The sequence below is a fragment of the Photinus pyralis genome, unplaced genomic scaffold (assembly GCF_008802855.1).
Source record: "Photinus pyralis isolate 1611_PpyrPB1 unplaced genomic scaffold, Ppyr1.3 Ppyr1.4_LG2, whole genome shotgun sequence".
Taxonomy (NCBI): domain Eukaryota; kingdom Metazoa; phylum Arthropoda; class Insecta; order Coleoptera; family Lampyridae; genus Photinus; species Photinus pyralis.
The window spans coordinates 18,349,456-18,369,416 of NW_022170403.1; the positions used below are offsets into that span (position 1 = coordinate 18,349,456).

A 19,961-nucleotide genomic window follows, 5' to 3' on the forward strand; every position below is an offset into this window, starting at 1 on the left:
AAGAAAGCTCTCCGGTGCCGTAGGGTATGCCAATCGAATCAGTCTAGCGATGTCCGCTTCAAGTTCCTGCAAACTTTCTCCAGATTTCTGCATTCGGTTCTTGACTTGGGCATAGTAAACTTGCTGAAGGTGTTTATCGCCATATCGCATTTCGAGTCGCGCTACTATTTGTTGGAAGTTCTGTTGATCCTCGGGGATGGTCCGCAACACATCCAGAGCATCTCCTCTCAGAGCAAGAATCAGGGCTGTAGTTTTGTCTTGAAGAGTCCATTTATTTGCCGCAGCCGCTGCTTCAAACTGTCGAACGTACGTGGTCCAAGGAATCTTACCATCAAAAGTAGGTGGCTTTACTCGGGCTTGCTGAACGTCGCCTTCTACTCTTGTATTTGTTTCTGGGTCGACCTTCTTGTAATGAGTAGACTGTGGCACCTCAAGAAGACGGTCCATCAGTAATTCATCTGGGGCACTACTAGTACGCTCTTCCGTAGTCAGTCGCAAGAATTGCTCGCGCAGCTCTTCATACTTGTGCTCAATCTCAACGAATGTTGCTTTAAATGTTTTGGAAACTTCCGTAATTCTATCTTCAACTTTTTCTTCTTCTTCGATAATCTTTCTAGAATTTTCTTCCAACTTCTCGAACTTCTCTTGAATATTTCTAGAATTTTCTTCATTAATCCTTCTAGAATTTTCTTCCAACTTCTCGAACTTCTCTTGAATATTTCTATAATTTTCTTCATTAATCTTTCTAGAATTTTCTTCCAACTTCTCGAACTTCTCTTGAATATTTCTAGAATTTTCTTCATTAATCTTTCTAGAATTTTCTTCCATTTTCTCGAACTTCTCTTCAAAATTTCTAGAATTTTCTTCCAACTTCTCTTGAATATTTCTAGAATTTTCTTCCATCTTCTCGAACTTCTCTTGGTTGCTTTTCATTTCTTGTTGCAACACCTGTTGGCCATTTTGGATTTTCTGGAGCAAATTGAGCATCGTTTCTTCCATTTTAGCGGCAGCAGATCTTGTTACAGGCATACACAAGCAGAAGCACTTACTTTAAACTTACTTTTAATTAATCCCACTTCTGACACCAATGTAACGTTATTTATAAAATTCTGGTTCGATTTATATCAATATTTATTAAACAAAAACTAAAACACTATAAAATCCGTACAATTTATATCGATCATTTATATCACACACTTCGAAATTTATATCAGCTTTTCGCGCTCTATGTTTCGTTCGCACTCGATCTCGTTCGATAGTAGACTAACTGCGATGTTCGGTCCGCAACCATTTATACACGCAAGCAATGTAAGTCCAGTACATTCTCGAATGTTCCTACAAATTCCACTATCGCGCGCGTAGAAAATTCCAAAGAATTCTGGAGCATTTCCGTTACAGTATGTTACTTCCTTAATTTGGTGCCCCTGAGTTCGTTATTATTGACTTTCCAAAAAATATATAATGGCAGAAAGTTGGAGATAATTATGTCATTAACCCAGTATTTTATACCTCATTAATATTTGTTGATCCTTCATAACTTTACTACATCATAGCATTACTGACAAGTGACAAGGCATCTCCAGATCGTTTTTTAGTAGAATGCACAGAAAACACTGACTCTACGTTTGAGTTGTGGACATACATGCAGAAAACAAATTTTGATCATCGAGGCGCCGTTTGTACCATAATTATTTCTCACAAATATATAAAATAAAACAAAAATGTCAAGAACTTTTACAATCAAAGTTTTAAATATATAAGAAATTAAGTTTTATCTGCAGGATAGCGTCGATGCAATATATAAAACTTCAGCTTCGTATGCCTGTCACTAGTGGCGCTAGGGTAGCACCAAACTAAAGTCACTAGATATAGAAAGTACCACAAACGGAGTAATCCATTGGGCTCGTGTGTTAGAAAGAGAACACATGATTTTTGCCCAAAAATGGCGGAAGTTACCAGATTCTAGTAACTTTAATGTTAGGGATTGTTCCACCTGTCTGGAGATATCTGTCAAGTGTTTGAAATTTGAGGTTACTGTAGCGTCACCAGTGATAGATACATGAAGCTGAAGTTTTATATATTTCATCGACGCTATCCTGCAGATACATAAAACTTAATTTCTTATATATTTAAAACTTTTAATGCAAATATACCTATAAAAGTTCTAGATACATTTATTTTATTTTATATTCGTAAGAAATAATTAGTTACAAACGGCGCCTCATACTAATTCCTGCCCATTTTCCGAATATAGAAATCGGCATTCGAATTTTCTTAACGATTGGAGTAAGTGTTGCAACATGTGAGAGAAGTTTTTCCAAGCTGAAGCTAATTAAAAACTACCTGAGATCGGCCATGAGCAACTTGAGATTGTCAAACCTTGCAATTTTATCTATTGAGCGTGAAGTTACTGATTCGATTGATTTCAATTCTGTTATTGCTGATTTTGCTAATACGAAAGCACGTAAAATAAGTTTATAGAACTTAAATGTATTTTTTTTACACAAAACGCTGTAAATAAATTTCCTAAACCAAATATAGCTTATTTTTGTTTAAATGTTTCCCATTAGGTTATCACACATATTTCGTATTTCTTTGGAGGCCCAGAAATTTGGATCCGCACTGGGCCCAGAGAACCCTAGCTACGCCACTGGCATCATTTGGTATTAGAAAACGAACCTCGTATTAGAGTTCCGTTTAGATAACTTTCCCGAATAAAGTTTATTTAAAAAATGAAAATCGTTGATCTTCTAAAAATCTTCTAATTATAATAGTATAAAAGTACGCGAAACGAGTTTAATGGCACAACGCGTAGCGGAGTGCCTTTGAAAATTGCCCCTGCTTTAAAGACCAATTATACGCGTGTTTTTTATAATATTTTTTATACCTGCAATATAATTTAAAAATTAGGAGAATAAAATAAAATCAGATTGACGTTATACAACTTTTCATATTCTTTATAATAGGCTTTACTGGATTTGTTGTGTGCTTCATAAACTGATGTTCATGTGTTATTGTTATGAAAAACAAAGTAGGTACAGCAAAAACCATTTTTCTTAAATTCATTCATTCATTTATAGAGATTTCTTTTCTTTTTTTAAAAATCTACTACTTTAACAGCTTTGTATCAGAATGTGGGGTAAAAACGATCTGGAAGTTTACTTATATTTACTACTGTATAATATGTAGTATACAAAATATAACTAGACACTGTTACTGTTATGTACCCACCTAAGCGCACCTAAGATCGCTGGTTTATTTTATTGAAACCATTGAATGTCCTTGTACATGTATTAAATAGACATAAATCCTAGCACCATCACAATCTCTAAAGTCGTTTTATCTGGTAAATGAGTCATTATTAATTTTATTGCTAATAATTTTAACTTAATACCTACAGTAAATCACCAACAACTTTATATCCTGTACTAACATGATACATTCGATCGTTTCAACAGGCAATCCAGCATAATAGGTATGCAGGTTATTGTTACAAAAATAAACTGACAACAGTTGTCCTTATATTTTCGGATGGAAAGGGATACCGAAATGATTTTCGCTGCGGTTTTGTTTCTCACAAAAAAAAAACATAAATGAAAGTCAGTTCATGATCCATAAGATAAGTATAGGTATTAAAAAAATTGTTTTATGGTCAATATTTATTGGACACACGGTATGAATAGTTCACGTTCACACTTGGAAAAAAAAACTGAAAAAATGTTTGTTTGTTTAAAAGAAATAACCGTTAGTATAAATTGTCCGCAGGATTTCTCCAATGCACTCGTAACGCTTGTTATCTGCGATTGAGTACTGAACTTTTATGAATACTTTAAGTAGGAAATAAATTTAACATGCAAATTCTTTCCCATAAAGCTCGGAGAGCAGATAAGTTATAGATTTTAAGCGAGAGCGATAAAATTATGGAAACTTTCCGTATTTCAACTTGACAAAATTTTAAGTTCATTTTGTGTACTTCATTGCAGGCTGGCGAGAATATCAACCTTTATGTGACGGCGTTTAATGGAGATTTACCGGTGAAGACGGAAGTGTGGGTAAAAATTGTAGGTTCGAACTCTAGATCCAAAGCTTCACTTAAAACGAACCTTAATCCCTTTTCCAATACAAATAATCGTTTCCCCCCTAGTCTTTTGTCATTTACTAATTTTAACTCCGGGCAACCTCCCGCTTCCATAGCAAACAATCCCAGACCGTTTCCAGGACAAATGTCATATTTCCCTTTGCCAACCAATAAACCTAACAAGACTCGCCTGCTTCCCGCTCAAGAAAAACAGAACGAAGCTGATACCGCCGATAACTCATCGATCGAGGCCGAACTGACTACTTTAACCAAAGAAACGACGACGAAGCGTTACACGTATGAAACAAATCATATCAATACACCAATTGATCAACCAGTAAAATCCGTACCTGACCTGACTATTACACTTGTGCCAATAGTTTCTGTCGTTGCAATATTTTTGGGAGTTGGAATCATAGCGCTGCTGTTTCGAAAGAAAATTTGCATGGGCCGTATAAAAGAAAGTAAAGATGATATGGTAAGTTTTACTATACGTTTAGCTTAGTTTCACGACAGCTACTCGGGAAAATTGTAGAATTAGTATCGACACCGCCCACTAATTCTGTACTTTTACAGCGAAAGGAGTCATCAGGAGCAGTTGTCCTACAGGACGACCCATCGTTAACTATGCAATATTGGAGAGGGCCGAGAGCTTTCAGTAACCGTTACGTTCCGTGGGAGCGCGAAGCAGCTCACCCTCAGGTTTGTATAAATTGTCTAGTCGTAAATCGTTTTGAACGTGCCGAAAATGTTAAAAGCAGTCGTTATAAGATGACCCATCCCTTCGACTAATTCCTTAAAACACCACGTTTATGTGAATTTCCATTTTGTTTAATTTCGTAATAAAAATAAATATATTATTATCCGTGTGATTTTGTACGCAATTCAAATTTACATATTATGTGTAGGTGAAGGTCAGTCGGCTATAGTCTTGGGAATGAACGCAAGGATGTTTTAAAATTAACCCAAATAAAAATTAACTACTCGTCGGGGGGTTATAGTAAATTAACCAAATGCTTTTTTTTTCTAAATTAATGGACCGTTTTGCGTTTAATGTTTGCAAATGGAATTCAATTGCTTTGAATTGCTATTGAATTACAGTTATATATAATCAAAGAGAGAATGAATGTACTTAATTACGTTTAGGCTTTCACTCTTAGTAGCAATGTAATTTAGTACCTATCAAAGGTATCGATTCGATATTCAATGTGTCTAGATGTATATGGTTTTTACATAATAAGTACCTATGTCACTATATTATAAATCATTTCTATATAGTAGGGGAGCTAGCGACCCTTAATTTTGTAATACTAAAGAAAGCTGTAATTAATTATAATCGATCGTTGCAAGAGTGCTGGAGATAAGAGGATTGACAACCGCGAGTTACATACAATGTAGAAACTATAGTTTTATCACGGTGTACCTAAATTTAGAACCTCATAAATAAAAAGACCCGATGAAATAGTAGGTACCCAATTTAGTTCGTTTTCAATTAAACACAATTCCAATTTTATTGCCAAAATCTATTTTTTGTTTGACTAGAGCCGTACGATCTCTTCAATTACTGATGAATTGCTCACAAAACGCGTACGCAAGCGTTGTATTAAAGTTTTGTTGTAGTTTCTTTGTGTTTTCGTTTCTGTTGTTGTTCTATAACAAATCGTCATTTTCGAAATGAAGTGACCCTTACTTTGAACTCATTCTGTACGAATTTGTCATAAGTTAAAAGCTTGCAGAATACGTCATGTAGATTACAAAAGAAATTCAACTATTTAAGATTTTTAAAGATCGACAGTAAAAAAACTGTGGTAGTTGGCAGAACCTGTTACAACAACGTCACATAGCCAGTCAGAGAAATAGAGAAGGCGTTTTCGAACGCGTTTTGGAAAAGTACGGCCGATTAAACAATCCATGTATGATTGGTACATTTGAAACAACGGGGTAAAGGACATAATGGAGAGTGTCCGTGCAGGCAGTTGTAACGCACCGGTTATTATAAATCGTCTTATCCAAAAAATTATCAAAGTCCTCGTGTGAGATCGAAGGGACTTCAGCGCATTTTTGTGTGGCAGAGATTAAAAGCTACTTTTTACAAATAAATTTGCAAAAATGCGCTAAAAAGGAATTAGGGTAAAGTAGTGTAACTTTCCACTATGTTTATTGTTCATGTCAATATCGCTATGCTATGTTGTCTCAAGCAAATTGTAACCTGAGTATGGCTAAACAGTGGAGCGAATGGAATGAACTAACCATTAACGAAACAAAAACGGAGAACATGGTGCTTTCACTTAAACACCTTGATTTACCCAACCCTGATTGTGTGAAATTTCTTGGAGTGTACTTGGATCCCAAATTATCGTTCGATTCTCACATCAACTATATTTCCGCCAAACTGAACACAAATATATTTGTGCTACGTAAACTGGCTAACAAAGTATCACAGACAGTATTGTTAACCTCCTACCATGCACTGTGTCATAGCCTACTGTCCTACGCCATACTGTCTTGGGGAAACTGCTCGCAAGCGAAGTATGTCTTCAAGCTACAGCGTCGTGCGATCAGGATCGTCGCCAATGTGAGATATCGGGATGACTGCCGAAATACCTTCAAGACATTAAACATCCTAACATTACCGTGTGTGTATATTTTAGCAGGCTTATGCCATGCCAAGTCGAACGCGCATACTTTTATAACGCAACGTGATGTTCATAGTTATGATACAAGACAGACAACTTTTTTACGTGTACCCTTCTGCAGGTTGACTAAATCCCAAAATGGTCCCCATATTACTATTTACAAACTGTTTAACTGTTTACCTGACAAAATCAAGCAACGTGATTTTACATCATACAAAGACAAACTAAGAAAGTTCTTAATTGCAAATGCTTTTTACTCTGTTCAGGAATTTATTAATTACAGTAAGGATAACCTGTCATAATTATTAGTTATACATATACAGATTCGATTTATGACGATTGTAAGTAGATGTACAATGCATGAAATATATTATTATTATAAAAAAAGATAGGTATTTAGGGTTTCAGAGATACTTGTTAACAATAACCATCCACTAATTATTATAACAATGAACAAACGAATATAACATGAAACAAGAAAACTAATTAGCGAGTTACAATGGAGAACGTCTGAAGAAACTCCTCTACGTGTTCGTCCTATGTTTGCGTTCCTTCTTCTTTGACGCAGAAGGTGATATCATTCGGCGGAGGAGGTTAGCGTTCCTATACACTATTAACAGCAGTAGCAGTTGCCACGTTACACTATATCAGCAATAGGTATCCATGCAAGACTATACTATTAACATCAGCAATAGTCTTATAAGAGAGTTGCTTCACTATTAGCAGCCGAAGCAGACTGAATTTCTTACGTCGATGCACACCACTTTATACCTAGTTTTCAATGGTGGGGTGTGTCCATGTGACTGGTACCGACTGGCACGGCATTTGGTGGGGGTATGTCACTGTCAGCTTAACGGGTGACATTTATAAACAGCTGATGGCAGTGTTGCTTTGATTATTTAACTATTGTCAGTTTGATGGAGTATTGTGGAGTTGCCACATAACGCTACAGGTGTATAAAGCTGGTAATCTTGCGCCGGTTGAAACCACCTTCTAGACTTCCATCGAATAATAATAATAATAATAATAATAAAGATTATTTGAACTTTAAAAATAAAACAAAACAAAAATACAACAAAAAAGAAATAGTAGCTCAAAAAAGAAAAAGTAGCTCAAAAAAGGAATGAATGTGAATGAATGAATGAATGAGCGAAGTGTTTATAAGCGCATACACTTTTATAAGTTGAATGTTCCACTGTACAATGCATTAAAGAAACTTGTTCAGATCCAGTGGCGTGCGATATTACTGTCTTAGATTACCTACTCATTTCATAGGTAAAAACACATACTTTCAATGCTGACTTTTTCTGGTTATATATTTATAAGCTACACTTACTGGTCATGTATGTAAATAATTTCAATTGCAATATAATAATCGTTTATTAAAGTAAACCTCTCGCCAGGAAAGTTTGCCTGTCACAGAAGACCTGATCCCGGTCTACAATCTATGTTTTTCTAAAGATGTGAGCGACTTCCGGGATAGGGTCGTGCCAATGTTGAACGAAAAGTCTTTTCGTTCTAGATTGGCACGATTCTTCTTCTTTTCGTAACCGATTTAATTTTACAAAAATATGATCAAATAGATCAAAAGGATCTTCCGGGATATAGCGTTCTCTACGTTCCTCTGCCCTTTCGATATTTTGTATTACATTCAATTCCAATAACTCGTTATAATTGGCTATTGAGCGAATTACGGGTTTACGTCAAACGAAAACGACTGGCACTTGGTTATCGTTTTCAAAAGCGTTTCGACTGTCATCGTTAAGGTTACAAAAACGGCTGCGATAACCACGTGGTGAACGCAAATTGACGTCATAAACGCTAAGCGTTTCAAAAGTGCTTAGCGTTTTCATAGTTACAGAGTACGGGCCCTGGCTGTCACATTAATTAATTTGTATATGATTGCTTTCGAGGTTGCTTTGGCTTCCGTATTTTTATTTTCGTTCGTCTGCGATGTATTCAACTGAAGAAAAACTTGATATTGTCAATTGGTATAGTTCCGGCAACAGTTTAAGAAACGTTAAGTGATTTATTTTCTCGTAAGTCGAAGCAACAATATTTAAAGTAATTAATATGACAACCAGATGTTGGGTGCCTAAAATTAGGCGGCTTTCAGAAGCGATTTTGTCTTTTGAAAGTAGACATAAAGAAAAAGAATATACATAAATCCCTATGTATACTTCTTAATAAATAGTACTGTATAGTAGGAGCCGTGTGACGAGTTGTAAATAGTTTTTTATACTTCACTTTCGCGAAAATCTACGCGTCATGAGACTGTATGGCTCAGGTGGCCCCTATACTACTACCTGCTAGTAACCGGTGCGTTACAGTTACTTCCCACAATTATGCAAGCAGAACTGGCACAGTTATATTGTGTGTTATTTCCCATTGAACCCGTTTCCCGTATCAAAATTACCTATTTCTTAGTTAAATCCTGGTTTACGGTAACGTTTTAGGTTTAATACGTTCTGTGTCCTAACATAGTTATTGCTATTTGGACACTTCAAAACATAAGTATTTTTGCCCAGCTCTCTATCTACTACATACGGACCATTATACAAATGGAAAAACTATTGTCACTTGTACTTAACCTATGCTGTTGTACTATACTCAATCATGCCATATCGATAGTGAAAGTTTCCGAAAATATAGAAAAAAGGCGATGGGCTGAATGAGCACGGAATGTGGTGAAGTCCGTCAATTTATTTCAAAAAGGGATGAGTAAAGTGGAAGCGCATCCGTTTTTAACATTCTATCGGCGAGTGTCCTTAATCCCGAAAATCCTTAGCCGTTCTATCGACTGAAAGAATTACGGTAGCGAAACCGCGCACTTGAAATTTTATCAATTTCATTAGCGGCGATCTTATTTGTTTTAGATTTCCTTACAATCTTCAGCCCCTCCAAAGGTTTTAGACAAATGGGAGTTTCCACGACATCACCTTAAAGTGTTTAATATACTTGGCGAAGGCGCCTTCGGCCAAGTTTGGAAATGCGAGGCACTAGACATAAACGGTAGGGATAACCACTAAACCAAGTATTTGAGTTTAATGTTAATTAATTACAGCGAAGGAGGGCGTCTCTATTGTAGCCGTGAAAACGCTAAAGGAAAATGCCACGGAAAAAGAAAGGCAAGACTTGCTGTCTGAATTACAAGTTATGAAAATGTTGGACGTTCACCCTAACGTCGTCAAATTATTAGGATGCTGCACTGAAAAGGATCCAGTTTTTGTTATAATGGAATTTATAAGTAAAGGAAAACTTCAGAGTTTTCTAAGGAATTCAAGGGCCGAACGCAATTACAACAACATGCACGGGCAAAGTAAAACCCTTACGTCGCGGGATTTGACTTCTTTTGTTTATCAAGTAGCTAAAGGAATGGAATTTTTGTCTGCGAATGGGGTAAGTACTCTTTAGGGGAATTATATTTGAAAAATTTTGATTCGTAGTAGAACTACGCTACCGTAAATTAGAGCGAGGGGGAAGGAAAACACATTGCGCGATTAATATTATAAAATTATTTTCCTCTTTTTCCGGTAGCCATAAAAAGTCGATGAATATCGTATTTAACAATTTGACTGCTTTATAGTCCAAGAACCCAGTAGGAAAGTATACCTTGAACGCCCGGACGATTCTAATAATTTTCATAGGATTCGCCATAAAAAGTTGCATTAGAATCGACAACGGTGCCGGCGAAAATCCTGCCGAAAGCAATTAAAAAGGATTAAATTCGCCCCTTATTTTTGGAAAATGTACTTTATTGTCCCGGACGTTCAGGAAGAGTACTAAAGGGTGCATATGGATGAGTTTTATCGGAAAAAGTCACGGTGCCGGGGCGCAACTTGCCGCAACCTTTGGCACCGCGACTACAAATGGGGTGGTAGATCGTACTAAACTACCTTTTTCTCCCGGACCAAAATGACCTACTATATGAAGCATGTAGCTTGCGATTATGTATACGAATAAAAAAAACCAACGGTGCCGACTCTCAGGATGCCGGAAGTCCTCGGCACCGTCGATGGAATCCGAGCGCGCGCGAACCTATTGACAATTGAAAAATTGCAGGAATTCACGTCATGTATTCCGTGAAAAAATGTAACAGCGTGGATACCGCGAGATCAAATATATTCCACATTTTCTCGACGAGAAAAGATTCTGAGAAACTCGTCAAGAAAATCAGAGGATTTGATTCGTGTACGATTCCCCCTTGTTTCAAATTATTAAAACAAAAGATTCTACGAACGATTTTTGTTACTGCTATGATGAAAAATGCAGCAGAAAAACAATGTTACACTCTCGATCCTCCAAAATGTGGCTGGGAAATGAAAGATATTTTTTTCACTACTAGCGTCTGATGACATGATTATTAACCTTTTTTCCACTTGTAAAGTAGGCTTTCTCGGCATTTGTTCAAAGTGGTTAATAATTTTTTATTATTAACTAGTAGTCAATAATGAAAACTGTCACGCTGTCACTTTTAGAAAACACAACCCGAAATTTCGCTCAATGAACGTTTAGACAAGTTCTCTAAAACGAATCACCACCATTCGCAATTTCCAGAGAAATTACATACCTAAAATTATCACATTTTGAAAAAATTCGAACGAAATTACTCTTTGAAAAATCTCAATGACAGAACAAAATACGGCCTGTTTGCCTTGTACTTCCACGTACTTGATTGACATGTTAAATTAAGAAACAAACAATTCTGTCCAACCGTTAACTCTCTTATCAATATAATATGTTAATTTAGAGGATTTCAAGTGCTAGTAGTGAAAAAAATAGTATATATACCACGGTAGAGAAGTCTATTATTGCCTTCGCACCTTACCCCCCTCGGCGCAAGCGCCTCGAGATGTAATCTTGGTGCTCAGGCAATAATAGTGGACTTCTCTACCTTGATATATAATGTACTATTAGAACCCTTTTGGTTCGAGGACGATCCTACTCCTTTGAGCGTCGATGATATTTTGAAAAACAACCGTCCTGAAACTCGGAACTAGACACCGATGTGGAAGAAAATGATTTAGATGACTCTCAGGACAATTATTCGATCATTTCTACTTTTTTTGGGTTGCTTTCAGGTATAACCACACAAGTCAAGTGTTTTACCTCGTGTTTTACTTTTCAAAAAATTAATGTTTAAGAATTAAAAACGATTTTGCCGGTTCTTTTGTTGTTTTTTTTTGAACAAAAAAGTGGTTCAGCCTATAAAAGAATGATTCTCTAAGTGACCGAAATAACGGCATAAGTCTATTTGTACTCATTGAAATCTGTATCGTCAAAAGTTTGAGAAAATGGACTTAAATCGTGTTTCTCGCAGTCACAGAAGTGATCGGATACGAAAAGAAGGCTCTTGCGCGCCCCCGGATTTCTTATAATTTGTCTACTCTTAAGCTAAATTTTTCATTAAGGACTTTTTGGTCCGGGAAAACAAGCTGGATTATTACAATTTACCACCTCTTTTATTGGCGCACTGTCAATAAGCTCGCACGCGCCCGGATTCCATCGACGGTGCCGAGGACTTCCGGCATCCTGAGAGTCGGCACCGTTGGTTTTTTTATTCGTATAATAGCAAGCTACATATTTCATATAAGTAGATCATTTTGGTCCGGGAGAAAAAGATAGTTTAGTACGATTTACCACCACATTTGTAGTCGCGGTGCCAAGGGTTGCGGCAAGTTGCGCCCCGGCACCGTGACTTTTTCCGATAAAACTCATCCATATGCACCCTTTAGTACTCTTCCTGAACGTCCGGGACAATAAAGTACATTTTCCAAAAATAAGGGGCGAATTTAATCCTTTTTAATTGCTTTCGGCAGGATTTTCGCCGGCACCGTTGTCGATTCTAATACAACTTTTTATGGCGAATCCTATGAAAATTATTAGTCGTCCGGGCGTTCAAGGTATACTTTCCTACTGGACACTTGGACTATTACAGTAAGAAACTATACCTATAGTTGTTTATCAAAAATGCGTAGTGATTCTCCGGTGTACCTACATTGATACTTTGCAAGTGCATTATTCGTTGTAGAGCGAACTAGGGGTGAAGCTTACGCTCATTTTGTAAAACAAATACACAACATTCGTTGAAAACTAATCGATATTCCAATTTACACGTACGGACTTAATCCGATTATATTATTAGGACCGTTTACTACTTGTGTTAAACGGACGCTATTGCGAATATCGATGAAAAGGTCAAACAATGACATAAAGGATAAAGCTCACCGGCTAATTGCGGTGTGGGATATGTAGAAAGAATGAAATTGTGATGAGAAAAATATAAAAACGTTGTATTTATTTCTTATTGGCTATCGATTTTGACACTACAAAATGTGTCATCATCAGATCGTGCTATAAATAAACCGATACAACGAAATATCGAAGGATCCTCAGTATTACAATCACTTTTAACGACAATTTATTTTAATCTTACATAAGTAATACATTTTATAGTCTTTTTTCATGTCTTAGGCATTGAGATAATGCCCCTAGTCTTTTTCCCAACGATCTTGGTGCATAAATAACGATTTTGACATATTTTGGTCAAAATCCATGTGACCTCAGAAAAATAATTTAACATCTTTGAATCACACACATGCGGTTATCAAATGTGGACGTCATGTACTCTTTCAGCATCAAGATAATGCGTTTGAAAGCTTTTACAACTCCAAATTTATGTGTAAAGAATAATTTTGGGTACATTTTGCTCTAAAACTTTTGACCTATACTATAGAGAAGAGTTATATTGAATTATTACACATCTAAAAGTCAGAGGGAATAATCTAGCGAAAGTCCGAACTCGATACATGACGTAGGGAATGAAATATGTTGATTTCTATTATATTGAGCCCGCAGTTTTTCCTGTTCCCGATTCATTCGAAGCCCTATAACTTTTGTTCCTGTTGAACCAGCTTCCTGAAAATCAATAGCGTCCGTCCTTAATGTCCAAAGTACCCCTACACCAAATTTCAACACAATCGGTCACTTTTAAAAAGAGTTAGAGCGCACACGGACGGACGGACGACAATACAAAACTATAAAGGATCCTTAATATGTAATATGTAGGTATGATAATTTAAAAACGTAACAACCGTTATATAACCGCCAATGACATAAAAACAGGTAAAAATTTGTGGTGCGTGAGTTTTTTCCTTTAAACTATTGGGTTTTCGATAAATCCGTGGTGGGAAGTTTTCAAATGAACACCTGCATGTATACCTGCATTGCAGATTGAAAGAGAATTTACCTGAATTTGGATTATTTGTCCACTCTCGACCTATAAATGATCAAAATGACACCGTTGACGAGGAAGCCGCCCTTGTAGGAATGTGTAGAACCAAATCACGAAACTTCTTCACGGCAAATTGCAATAGATGTTGGTGTTTCGGTGACGAGTGCTAGAATTTTGAATAAACCAAATAGCCGTGATTGGGCAAATGAAAAACCCGCATCTACCTATGCGAGCCCAAGGAAAAGTTGGGTTAAATGTGGGGTGTTGCCTATAAAACGACATAGTTTAAAATATTATATTTTTAGCGACACACTTACATCTGTCTGACAGATATATTCAAACATTAGAGCACGACCTAGAAAATTTACTCGATAATATTTATTTTTCAGTAAGACGCAGCTCGTAATGTGTTAAATGTTCGAAACTATTTAATTTTAATGATCTCGTACCTAATAATTGGACGGGGACCAAGAGACCAATAAAATTGCCAGCAGGTCCACCCGATTTAAACCCATTTGATTCCTTTTTGTTTTTTTTTAAATAAAATTTATAAGTATGTCCTTCTACAACTGGTGAAGATCTACAGCAAAATGCAGAATGAACGTCCAACCACTACCAATCTTGAATGCGACACGATCTTTGGGAAACAGATGCAACATGTGAATTTTGCACAATCAGGGGTACTTTGAAAAATATTTGTAGATTTTGTTCAATATCAGCTGTTTTGTTTACTGTTTTCTTAACATCAAGCTTATATTATCTTTCAAGTGTTTCATAGGCGACTATATTTTTTGTTATTTATTTTCAGACAAAATGTACCTATAAGCAAAATTTATTGTAGAGAGCTTATCTTCGCATGACGTACCTCTTACCTACTTATTATACATTTTCGGCGCACTCGAATCTCGATCGACTCACGCCAGAGTAACGTTCGAAGGTGATCGAACCGAAGCCACCGTAATATTACGGTGACTGGTGGCTTCGATCGAACCGTCCGAACAAGTACTTACTATACTAGTCTCGCGTCTAGTTATTTGAATTCTACCAGTAGATCATGTGGTGCTGCGGTTGCTGAGGGTCGGAAAATTAATAAATATAGAGACCAGGGGGTCGATTTTTGAAACCAGTCGCATCTATTCGTATACGCTTAGATGCGAAGACTTAAAAACGTATACGTTTTCCAAATGCAATTTTTGACTACCAGGTCATTAACACATCTACCCAGTTGCTGCTAAGTCGATGGAAATTTCTGGGAAATTGACCGGAGAGTTGATTACAGACGTGGGCAACAGACTCGAGCGTGCAACTGGGAAAAACGAGCCATTGAATTTCTGTGGCAACGTATTTCTATTGATTTCAGTTGACTTACTAAGCTATTATATATAATTGTATTATATAAGTATAAACTGGGGAATAAATTACTTTTGTGTTCTCAAAATTGAATTCAAACAATTTTCAATAAGTAATACTGAAGAACATTACAAAATATGGAAACAAAAAGCTTTAGCAGTTATCCATTTGATCCGCGATTGTAATTATTGAATATTCCAGCAGCTTCTTGTGACAAAGTGCAAATTACATTGCATTAAAATTAATCTGAAGTAAGTCGCAATGGATACCTTCGATGAATACATATAAATCGCGTAATGCATTTGCTTGAAAGAAACTCGATTTAAAAAGTTTATAAGAAATCCATTGAGTGCCATGTGTTTTTAATGAGGTACGGTGGAACTGCACCATTCACTCTCTTGCAGAAGTGCTAACCTCATTAAAGCTTTAACTGTAGAGCTTTTGTCCTCTTTTGTGCCCTATAGGATCTGACACTGTCTTAATACGGAATGAAATTAAGTTTTAAACAATATAATCATAAATTATTTGGCGTAGTATAACAAACGGAAGGTATTAGACAAAGTGCTTTCAGTAGTAATTCAATAACGTCTATTATTATTTTCTGATAAACTAAACATTTATACAAACGATTTATCAGGTTTAAATCAGTGCTGCGGAGTTTTCTCCGTATTGTATATAATGCCGTAGCAATGCTCTCCACCAAGCCGTTTTTAAACTTTCTTCGATTATAGATTGCTACTTTTTGTTTACTTTTTATGGTAGATTCTTAGAATATCACAGCTACCTAACACAAATATACCTACCAATGCTTCGAGAACAGTTTTCAAGATGTGGATTACCAATTTACGATTGTATCTCACAATGGCAGTCAACTGGGTAAAATCTAAGATCAATGGAATACACCACCACCGTATCATCCCGTTATCAGACTAAACGTACGTTATTTGCAAACTATTAAACGGATTGCAAACCCAAAGATCTTAATTATCAATTACGCTGTCTTTTGCTACAATACAGAAAATTTGTTCGATAGCATGATTGTGTGTTTGTATGTCAGTGTTTGTTGTGACTAGATGATAGATGCGTACTGTAGTTGCGTACTCCATTAAAATTTGTTCGATCCAAGAATAAATCCTAATGTACTGCAACGTACTGAAACCGTGATAGATTTCTTCAAACGTAGACAATGGTTCCGAGGTTTCTGTCACTTAGTTATAATGGATGCCTACTAAGCATTTTCTATTCTACTTGCACCATCTCTACAGATAAACTCGTCGGCGCGATACCGACTGCAAGGACACCTGGCCTTGCACTCTTTTGGGTTAGGTTTTATTTGGCTTTGTATGCCATTTTATGTTCCCCGATAGCGAACTTATGCTCACTCTAATTCACTAATTTTCGGTCCTCTACGAACGAGTGATAAATGACAGTACTCGAGACCGAAAGGCCGCGGGAACGCGGAATAGGTATTAGGGAATGTAGCGTCCCGCATTTTACAGAAACCTGGTCTGCTTCCTACAGAACCCAAAATCTAAGGCACTATTTCGCCCTACTGTCAGCAGCCCTAAACCCACCTAAACCATTATAAATTTCTTTGAAAACATCAATGCATATTCATGAAGTGATAACATTAAAATATGAGTCAATTATATGAGTGGGAATTAAATTAATCCTTTCAGTTAAGTTAATATAATTTACTAGCCGCTTGCGTAATCAGCAAACTTAATTACATTTCCAACTACAAATAATTGACAATCGAACGCATAGTTTTGCGCGGCTCAATTTTTATAATTCTTAATATATATTGGATTCGGTTAACGAATAGTAAAGGAAAGGTATTAGTTTAAGGACGGTGAAATTTGAACATTAACAGCACCAACAATATTGTAGGCGTTGGATTTACTTGGATACTTTTTTTATTAGTTTTAAAAGTTGGCATTGAGAATTTTATCTTGTGTTTTCCTGTTTATAAATTAAAGGTTTAAATTGTAAGGTGTACGGTAAAATTTCAACACCATGTAGATCGGTAATGAAGCATTTCCGGGCGAATGCTAATAATGATCGTTTAGTTAAGTATCAAATAAGCCAAACAATTAGCACTTTCCGCATTGACGTCATATTTAGGAACACCCTGTATTTTCTTTGGTGTAATTTTTTCAAAAAACTTTGCGGGAGTTGATACTATGGAGCTCGGCTCGGAGTTTTGAACCTCATTTGTAGAACTCGATTTTTGAATGGGGCATTTTCCACATAGGAAGTGTACCTACCTATTTGTTTTAGGAACGCATGAACCCTTAAGTGGAAAACTGGTGAAAGAATTCCTTCGCATTGGCACGTTCTATAAATATATGTATAGGGCAAGAATCGTTTTATAGGCAGTTCATTAAAGTTGCGAAAGCTGTAGAAATGCTTTTCCCTCCTACAAGTTTCGTGTTATCCAGTGACATCTCGCTGTCGTACGTCCTATTACTATACTCCTATGATATGTCCAGGCATTCAAAATGGGCTCTATTTTATCTTCAATTCTCGCACATAATCATTTAATGTTTGTTTCAGCTTTTTTTATTGTTTTACGTACGTATTTGAACTGATTTCCATAAATGATGTTGAGTAGTATAGAAGCCGAAAGCCAACACGGATAGCCATGGTGTGTATACAACTTTAAAGAGTTTTCAAATTTGTAAGTATTATATTTCTGAATATAGATTCGCCTTCCATTAGTACATATTCGTTCTCCACCTTTATTTTTAACATTAACGAAAACTAAGAAAAGGGGTGGCTCTAATTAATATTATGTTTTCAAACGACGACAGACTGTAACGAGTGGTTTTATTTCGCGCCAAATTTCATTAAAAAATTCGAAATTTCTTGTCATGATAGTGCAGGTCACCCTGTATATTTCATTATTTGTTCCGGTTAGAAATTTTGTGTTTGGGCATTTCGGTTCGCTCAAGACTATGGTCCGATAGATTTAATTTCGCTCAGATTTAATTTCGTCGTGGGAAGATTGCAAAGTTGATTGTCGTCATCATGAGTAATAAGAATTTTGTCGTTCGTTTATCACCCAAAGCGCCGTCTAGACCGAGAATAGGAGCGGATATAGCACCGAGCCATCAAGGGATAAGGGGTCTCCATTTCGTCAGCAGAAAACCGTGAGATCAGCTTATTCAGCAGTTCCTGGAGGTTGACGACGAAGTTAGAGTGGGTTAAGTCTTCTTTATCTAAACCAATGGGAGAATTTCTAACGGGAGCCATTTTTGTTTTATGGTAATTTGGGTGTGGTTTTCTCATTTCAATTCTGAAGAAGGGGATCGTTTTGGAGAGACTCGCGGTTAGTACGTCAAGGGGTCAACACGTACCTTGAGTGATCGTTTTTTGGGGGTACCTAGCGGTTTGAGCCACCGGTTTATTTCGGTTGCTCGCAGTTGCGTGCTTTTTGCACCCGTTTCGAAGTGTTATTTTCTTTTCGCGTTGATTTTTTGGCGACGAAGACCCAGGTTCCGATCAGGTGATATTTAGGCGAACCCTTGAGCTTCACCCCAGTTTACTTTGGATGCAGTGAATCGCGTTAGGATACGTTGTGATTTCTCGAGGATATATAATTCAAAGTGCTGCCTAGTCCTCAAGGCGCCGATATTCGGGATCCGCCCCAGGTGGAATTTCCTACTAGTGCCGTACGGTCATTTGTCGAAGGAGCGCTGCGTTTTGGGGAGATATTTGCCCCAAGAAGAGCTGGTGAAATAATAAGTCGAACCACCCAAGAACAAATCGCGGTTTACCGTCGGATAGTGATCATAAAAATTTGTGTTCTGCAGTGCCGCTAACTCAAAAATCCGTCTCCCGCAGGCGAATTAAAGTCAATAAACTCTAAGAGCCGGTGGAAGGAAATAGTAGGGGTCACTGTTTAAATTAAATACACCTGCTGTGTAGAAACTTTGGCAACTAGCCGTCTCCAACTCGCCACGCGAAGGATTTCCTGGACTAAGCTTCAGTTCAAACATTAAACTTTGCTTTCGTTCCGAGGAAGGATAGGCACCGTGGATTTTGTTTCCGTGTGTTAACTTCAAGCCACCCCCTAGGAAGTCACAGAGACCTAAGTGTCAGGTTTCATCACATCCACCCTGTACCAGAGGAAAGAGCAGTTCACAAGATCGGCTGTACAAATGTTGTAAAGGTTAGTCTAATTAAATTTGTAACGTTCTGTAAAATCCCACTTTTTGGTAATGAAGCTATAGTAAAAAAATTTTGATTTGATTGTTTATTAAAGTCCAATGAACGATTACCAAAGAGTAGGATAAATTTTTGTGTTTATTTAAATAAGTCCCAGCCCACGCTGGAGTAAAAACCAATGACCTGTTGTTGAAATTTTCAAACTGTAGAGGATGGCCACCCCTTGAGTAAATTAGTCTCACCTGGTAGGATTTTTATTTAGTTTAGTTGTCATTGTTAAGCTATTTTTTTTACAAGGAGGAGAGAAGAACTGCTAGATCCCTGTAATTTGTTTGTATCTCTAATATCATTTCAATATATTATCTATTTGGTTTCAATGTGCCTATGTCTTTAACGAAGAACGAGGGGAAGGAAAGAGAGGAGTAGGAGTTGCGTCAGGAGACTGGTAGGCGGCAGGTTAAGGTTTGTTACGCAGTTTCAAAAGAGTTAAAAG

General features: G+C 36.8%; 1 protein-coding gene across 2 annotated transcripts in view; it reads left to right on the forward strand.

Moving 5' to 3' along the window:
* Positions 1-19,961, forward strand: part of LOC116164364 (tyrosine kinase receptor Cad96Ca-like) — a 270,318-nt gene that overhangs the window by 219,014 nt on the left and 31,343 nt on the right. Inside the window, exons 1-5 of one of the 2 annotated variants that reach the window (XM_031478534.1) lie at positions 3,593-3,619; positions 3,984-4,556; positions 4,655-4,780; positions 9,591-9,726; positions 9,779-10,113. In XM_031478534.1, the coding sequence (XP_031334394.1) occupies positions 3,608-3,619; positions 3,984-4,556; positions 4,655-4,780; positions 9,591-9,726; positions 9,779-10,113 (1,182 nt within the window). In that variant the 5' untranslated portion in view covers positions 3,593-3,607. Of the gene's footprint in view, positions 1-3,592; positions 3,620-3,983; positions 4,557-4,654; positions 4,781-9,590; positions 9,727-9,778; positions 10,114-19,961 lie in introns of those variants that run through there. The other variant, XM_031478533.1, reaches the window with a different exon arrangement.